Source organism: Drosophila virilis, chromosome 2, assembly GCF_030788295.1.
Source record: "Drosophila virilis strain 15010-1051.87 chromosome 2, Dvir_AGI_RSII-ME, whole genome shotgun sequence".
In the NCBI taxonomy this organism is placed as follows: domain Eukaryota; kingdom Metazoa; phylum Arthropoda; class Insecta; order Diptera; family Drosophilidae; genus Drosophila; species Drosophila virilis.
In genome coordinates this window covers 16810029-16818347 of record NC_091544.1, presented here as the reverse complement: position 1 = coordinate 16818347, position 8319 = coordinate 16810029, and the positions used below count along the sequence as shown (strand labels likewise).

The 8319-nt window shown below is 38.8% G+C and overlaps 1 protein-coding gene across 1 annotated transcript; it reads left to right on the top strand.

Annotated features, from left to right (window-relative positions):
* The first annotated feature begins 18 nt into the window (after positions 1-18).
* On the top strand, positions 19-7529 carry Ssdp (Sequence-specific single-stranded DNA-binding protein). The gene is made up of 2 exons (XM_032436902.2): positions 19-810; positions 2741-7529. Exon 2 carries the CDS (start codon positions 3341-3343, stop codon positions 4691-4693), a length of 1353 nt encoding a protein of 450 aa, XP_032292793.1. The 5' UTR covers positions 19-810; positions 2741-3340; the 3' UTR covers positions 4694-7529.
* The last annotated feature ends 790 nt before the right edge of the window (positions 7530-8319 follow it).

The window sequence follows — 8319 nt, the reverse complement described above, 5'->3', positions numbered from 1 at the left end:
ACCACATTCGCTATTTGAAACGCGACGACGAGAAGGCGACGACGACGACGACAGCGCAACTTGTAGAAGTGAAAATATTTATACAAATAATTTACTGTGTAAAAATCGAAATACTTATTAATTAATTAAAGTGAAAATGTAAACGCAGTGTTTGCCAATGAAATGAAATTCATTTAAAATGTATTTCAACGCAATAACTCGCCGTGAAAATTTCGTCGTACAGGCAAAAAAGAGCCGATTTTTAGTGGAAGAAGAAGCAGCAGCAGCAGTGAAGGCAGTAAAAGCAATCGTCGACAACGACGACGAATACACGGACAAAGCACAGTGCGAATGAAAAGCGTGTAAAGAGAAAACTTGCAAAAATTACAGCAACAACAATAGCGAGGCGAAAAGTGTGTTTAGAAAAGAAATTAAAAACACACACGCACATACACACAAACACACATACTGATGCATATGCAAATACAAACGCAATATTGAGAATTGGTGCAAAACGTCGACTGGCGCGCGGTTTAATAATAAACAGTTATATGTATGTATGTTGCGCGAAAACATATGAAGCGCCGCAAAATACGAAAAATCAATGAAATTGTAATAAAATTCCGTATTTTGCTCTCTTTATCCTCAATTTCTGTCTCTACCGTTCGCTCGCTGTGTGCGACCTCCCTCTCTCTCTCTCTCTCTCTCTCCCTCTCTTGTTGATTTTGTGATAAAATTGCAAACAGCAGCGACCACAACAATAAAAACAATTTGCCAACCAAAAAGCAGCTCAAGTACATAATACAATACATATATAGTTTAAAATACAAGGTGCGTATGCAGTAACAGAAACAACAACATCAACATTTAGTATAGTGTAAATAAATTCTTTATGGACCAAAATTTGATGTGTGTGTAGTTCAATGTAGAACGTGTGAGAAGAAAACCCGCGTACAAAATTTGAAATTTGATGACGTCTTCAAACTATGCTATTGTTGTTGTTATCGTTGTTGTTTAGTGAACAGCAGTAACAATGGTATCGAATAGTATCGCAACGTATGTAGTGTAGTACAAAGTGTGTGCAACTCACACACACACACACAAACACACACACAGGCACATGCTTACTACTGTTTGGGCGACGACGACCGGTATTTTGTAGCCCCCCGTAGAAGCCCAGCACGCCGTGATGCTGCTGCTGTTGATTAACAACAACAACGAGATTAGCCGAGAAGAAACCTAGAAAGCAGCAATGGCCATAGAAAACTGTTGTTGCCAAGAGAATCGTGATTTAGTCAAATTTGAATAGGATCCAATGAGTTGACAGTGAATGAGTTGAAAATAATAATAAATAACTTTTACCTGTGCAATGCGTGAATTAGCAATGCCCCAGCAGCACAGTGAGCTATAATAGTAATTTGATTTGTACAGTATGAAACTCTTAAAGTTGGTTTATTGGCGATGCCATACTCTGTTCAAAACAGCATTTTATATTCAATTTTCTGCGATAGTTCAGTAGCTAATTTGGACACCATTGTTGTTTAGTTTTCTATTTTTAAAATATAAAAAATATATTTTATGCATTCTAAAGAACCTTTTGGTTTATTAGTATTTTTAATACGATAATTCTGATCATTAGCACGATGATGCGAACTAATAGAATAACTGAAGGATTCGAATTAAGTATGAATATGAACTGTAGTGCAGTCGCTTAGTTCAATGACTAGTTCATTTTAACTAAAAGCTAACCTATGTGGAACGTAAATATGTAAATTCTCAAGAAGGTATCAGTACAACAAAACGGGATATTTCTATTGTGGTCGATTATAAATTAGAACTTCGGTTTAGATTGATGCTCAGAAATCAGTTCCTATTATTATTTAATCGCATCTTAAAGATATTTTTAGCATTTGCAACTTATTTATGTATTTCTTTAATAATATTTGATCTATTTAAATTTTTCGGATGTAACCGTACGCACAGTTAAATAGGCCCCTAATACGCAAATGAACAGTAGATATTGCTTGTATAAGCTTTTGCCTATCAGTTCGCTGAGTTGAGGTTCTGTGTCACTTGACTGACTGTCCTGCTAGTTGTTGTAAAATCACAATACACCTGTCCCATGCCCTCGTTAGAAGGTCTTATCACAAGTTCGCTGTTCGTGTCAGTGTGCTGCTGTTGTCAATAAGAATGAGAAATGTATCGTACTGCTCCCACTGTACACAACAGCGTACACAAAATTTGATTTGAATATAAGCATTTGACAGTCAACGCGCGGCACCAGAAGCAGATTACGCTGCTAGCTGTTCTGTTCCTTACCTTTTCATACCTACAAGCTGAGCATCACTCACTCACCTGGTGAGCAAATAGGGGAACACACGAGTGAACGACGCATCAAAGTCTGTGCCAAAAGTCAGTGTACGCCTAGTCTGGCATTTTACTATGCACACTTATTGCATATGCTAGTGTTTATTATAAAGCTTGTTAACCAGAAATTTACTTTTTGTGATAACTTATTAAAGCACATCAAAATATCTAAGAGAATTAAGCGCTAACAGTTGGCACGTGTGCCATATCTTTTGGCTAACAGTGTAGCACTTGTGCCGTTTTGTCGACAATGCGCGCGCTCCCTCTCTCTCACACGCGCTCAAGCCGCAGCCGCACTCACTCACACATACACTTTTTGCAAACACACATACAAACGCACGCATACTCACTCATTTGGCTCTCTTTGCTTATATATTTTTTTTTCTGTTTTCAGTGGTTGTGCAAGAAGAAGCAGCAGCAATCAGGCAAAATACCTGAAAAAAAAGAAAAATAAACGGTAAAACGAAGAAGTGGCGACAGCGAGCAGCAGCAGCAAGTCAAGGTAGCGCGCTAAAAGTTTATTGTAAAAATCAAAGTAGAAGGCACAAAGTGATTTTTTTTCTGCTTTCGAATAAACGAACGAACGTTAAACAACACATAAAAACAATAAAATATCAAAATGGTGGAAGCAATAGAGCGGTGGAGAACGGCTGCGTGAGCAGCGCCAGATCTGAGCGCCAATTATAAAATAACAACAACAAAAGCAACAAACAGTAACAGCAACAGCAACAGCAAAATAAGAAAAGGAAAGAACAGCAACCAAAAGCGAAACGAGCGCGCAACAGCCGCTGGAGGCAGCAGAGGAGCTCGTCGCCGCTCATAAAGTACATAATAAAACAAAATTTAAATAAAGTGGAAGTGGAAGTTTGAGCTCGAAGCATTAACTGAGAGCAACAACAAAAACAAAAATAGCAGAAGGAGTGGAACAAACTCGAAAAGTGTAACAAAAAAGAAAAATAACATCACACAGCAACAATACAAACAGAATAACAGAATGTACGGGAAATCTAAGACATCCGCCGTGCCGTCTGATGCGCAGGCCAGAGAGAAATTGGCTCTTTATGTGTACGAATATCTGCTGCACGTGGGCGCCCAGAAGGCGGCACAGACATTCCTCTCCGAGATCCGATGGGAGAAGAACATAACGCTTGGTGAACCGCCGGGATTTCTGCATACCTGGTGGTGCGTCTTCTGGGATCTGTACTGTGCGGCGCCGGAGCGTCGCGATCAGTGCGATCACAGCTCAGAGGCGAAAGCCTTTCACGATTATGGCTTTGTCAGCTCCGGCTACGGTGTGAACGGCATTGGACCCGGCGGACCACATAATGCCGGTGGCCCAGCGCCCAGTCCCCTCGGCCAGATGCCGCCGGGCGGTGATGGCGGCCCGATGGGACCCGGTGGACCGATGGGTCCCAATTTCTTCCCAAATACGACAATGCGGCCGTCGCCGCCAACGCACGCCTCGAGTCCACAGCCTCCACCTTCGCAGATGATGCCTGGTCAGCCGCCTTTCATGGGCGGTCCGCGATATCCTGGCGGACCACGACCCGGCGTGCGCATGCAGGGCATGGGCAATGAATTCAACGGCCCTCCAGGACAGCCCATGATGCCTAACAGCATGGATCCAACGCGGCCGGGACCAGGCGGCGGCATGGGTCCTATGAATCCGCGCATGAATCCGCCGCGTGGTCCCACTATGGGCCCAATGGGCTATGGCGGTCCGGGCGGCATGCGCGGACCCGCGCCTGGCGGACCCGGCGGCATGCCCCCAATGGGCATGGGCGGTGGAGGTGGTCGACCGCCCCAATGGCAGCCAAATGCATCGGCGCCTATGAATGCGTACTCGTCATCATCGCCGGGTAACTACGGACCCGGACCCGGCTCGAATGGCCCGCCTGGCCCCGGAACGCCCATCATGCCCTCGCCGCAAGATAACACGCAAGGTGGTCCCGTCGGCGGACCCGGCGACAGCATGTACTCATTAATGAAACCAGAATTTCCCATGGGTGGTGGCCCGGACGGTGGTGGTGGTGGCGGCGGACCCGGCGGCATGGGCCCCATGGGTGGTGGTCCCAACTCGATGGGACCGGTACTTAATGGTGGTGGCGGAGGACCCGACGGTAGCGGTCTTGATGGCATGAAGAACTCACCAGCCAACGGGGGTCCGGGTACGCCGCGCGAAGACTCCGGCAGCGGCATGGGTGATTACAATTTGGGCGGCTTTGGCGGTCCCGGCGAGAACGATCAAACCGAATCGGCAGCCATACTCAAGATCAAAGAGAGCATGCACGAGGAGGCCAAACGGTTTGAGAAAGACACAGATCATCCGGACTATTTCATGCCATAACAACATCATCATCATCACCACCATCATCAGCAGCAACAGCAACAGCAACAGCAGCATCAGCAACATCTCAATACGGTAGCAGCTGCAGTGGCAGCTGTCGTTGCTGCTGCCGCATCCAACAGCACCGGTGGAGGGACGAGCAGCTCAACGGCTGCATCCATAGCTGCTGCGGCGCTTGGCGCAGCAGCCTCCAATTTGCTAAGTGGCGGCAGTAGCAACAACAACAACAGCAACAACAACAACAACAGCAGCAGCAACAACAACAACAACAACCAATCTGGCAATCCGACTTTGCCCACTGGCGCGCATTTTGCAAAGGAACTCAATTTCTAAATACACGATAGTAAAAATCCTTGGTACATAAGCATAAAGTAAAGTAAAGTAATTATTATATGTAATAGTTTAAAAACAAGAAGAAGTAGAAGAAGAAGAAAAAGCAGAGAAAAACGAAAGCCAATGGCAAATATGTAAAATTGTAAACCGAACAGCAGAAAATAATAAGCGAAGCAAAAGCAAAAAGAAATTAACATAACAACAATATTCCACAACTCACATTCAAATTCAAATGCTAGTTGAACCGGTTCGAAACGGTAAGCAAATGCGACCAAGTGGCAACGCCAGCGGTTTGCGGCTGAGCATGGCCAAAGAGCCAGAGAACGAAAACCACAAAGCAACAAAAATAAGCAAATATACTTAAAATGTAATGTTAAATGCAACAACAACAACAACAATATGTTTAGCAGTCTTCTGATTAGTTTAGTTGCAACAAGTCAAAACTGTAGCCTCCATATACACTCGCAAACACACACACACACTCGAACACACACACACACAATCTGTCTACTAATTTTAGCGATGTAACAATTTTACTTGCGCTTTGCATTATTAACAAAACAAAACAAAACAAAAAGAAATACTTATGGAATATTTAACAGCTACACCATCTATGTACATTTTCTGTTTGTGTGATTTTTTGCATATACTTATATAGATATATACATAAACTAAGTACATAAATATTATTAATATTGTATTGTAGAAATTGAGATGGCAAACAAGATTTTTTGTTAAGCAAGTCTTAAAGGCGCAACAGATAAAAAAAAAAAAACGAAAGAAAAGGCTTCAGGAATTCAATTGAAGTTACAAAAAAAAAAAAAAAATGAAAAAGAAGAAGAAATATTTATAATATATTAGGGAGCATAGTTAGCATTATTGAACATGTATATGTAGAGCCTGTAGCACACATACATAGGCATAACTGCTCTGTTGGCGCACTCCTTGTTTTTGTGTCTGTGTGTGTGTGTATGTGTGGGCGTGTTGTGTGTGTGTGTGTGTGCGTTGGCTTTTCTCACAATGCACGTTTTAATTTGTTTTATTTTTTTTTTTCTTTTTAAAACAAATTGTAAAAATCGCACTTTGTCGTCGTCGTCGTTGTCGTTGTTTTTATTTTTTCATTTCTCTATAATAATTTTTAATTGCATGCGTTTCTAGTTATGTTTTAAGTGTGTTTATTTCCTTCTTAAACCATGCCAAACTTCACTGTGTAAATTAACTGATGCTTCTATTCTTATTTGTACATTTTGTGTTTAACAAAAACAAATTGTTATTAAGTTCCTTCAATTGCATCAAGCCCCGCAGTTCCGGGTCTCTGGCGGATCGAGCAATATATATGATTTATTCATTTTCGTGCACTTGTTTCGATTTCTGAAATTTCTTCGATGTCGACATTGTGCTATAGGGCAGCGAATAAATAATTATACATATAAATATATATATATATATATATAATTTAATATATATATATATATATATGTGTGTGTGTGCGTGTGTGTGCAGATTGTGGCGCATTTTATGCACATATTTATTGCAAAGTAGCTACGCGCTTAACTCTAAGAATTAGCTGTTTAATATGCATATAATATATATATATTAATTATCTATTACTTAAAGGCAGCAGGCAACAAATGTAGCAAACCTAACCTAAAAAGTTTACTTCGAAAATATCACAAAAAAAAAAAAAAAAAAACAAAAAACAAAAAAGCTGTACAAAAGTTAGTTAATGTTGGCTGTGGCTGCGCAGCTAATGTTAATATTATGCATAAAGTATATATACATATATATTTGTAGCATATATATATATATAAATAAAATAGTATATATGTCTGTGCTTGCATCTTTTTCTCGGCACAGCACATTCACATTAAAAAGAAAATTAAAATTAAAAACAAAACAAAAAAATAAGAAATCCGTAGAATTTAGATTTGAAAGCTAATATATAAGCGTAAAACCCATAAACAAAATGATAAAAACTAAACTTAAAACAAGCAAATCAAAATGAAATTCTTTGCATTATAAATACAAAACCCAAATCAATTGATAACATAATATAAAAAATAAAATACGAAAAAAAAATTCTATTTTAAATATTGTATGTATATGTTTAATGTATCGGAATTTCAAAATATGTGCGTGACAAATTGATGGCACGTGTGTGCTGCATGAATTATTATTGAATTGATGCCGCACCAGAAATGATGCGAATGCGAAAGCAACACTTAAATAGTATCTAAGTTAAATTTATTATCTGCAATCGCTTTAAGTTCGAGCGTTTCAATTGCTGCATCTATATAAATGTATGTATGTGTGTAATGGCGCGGCGTTTAAACTAAAAAAAAAAAAACAAACCACAAAAAAAAAAACAGCAACAAAATGATGCAAACAAAAAAATGAATTGCAAAATGAACAGAAAAAAAAAAGAAAATGAAAAAATCCCGATTGAATATAAACAAAAGAAATGTTTAAATAAGTATTTTAGTGTTAATTATACAATTTACAAGTACACAACACAAAACAAAAACAATATTAATATAAATGAAATAAAGTTTTAAAACAATATTTGTAAAAAGTACAAAAATGTTGTTTTCTTTCTTTATACAAATTACAATTTGACCATTTTATTCACTTACAGCTATAAATTACAACTTCATTTAAACTGGTATTCCAATATAAAATTGTCTTAGCTTTCCGTGTATGGGACTATAAGTTGGCTCGACCAGAAAGGAATTTTGAAAGAACCCACAGGAAAAGCTGGCAACACAAAATAACAAAAATATTACAACAACATTAATTCGAGTCGAGCAACGCCGAGTTATTTCCCAAGTACAGTTCTATACACTTTGAAAACTTCGTTAACGAATCTTGCGGAAACCGTCTGAATCAAAACAGTCAAGACTGGTCGATATCTAAAATTTCTAATAATAAATATATATATGTATATAAATATGTGCAAATTCTACTATTTATTAAGTTAAAGGCAATTTTAGTTATGCCTGGAAAATAAACTATTGATATTTCTTTAATTTGTGTTGAATTTTGTTCAAATTCATCAATTATTGGATTTTGTAATTAATTCATGATTTTTTATAATTAATGTTATCATTCGTCAATCCTTGACCCTTTTCTTTAAGTTTACTTTATATGAATTAATTTTATTTCATTTCATGACAAAGATAATTGAACAATTTTGACTAATTTCGTCAAAATTCCGGCTTTATTTGTTTAGCAATTATAAAGAGAAAGGAGACAGACAGCAACTTTCTTTAAAAGGCAATTTAGAAACATTTCAT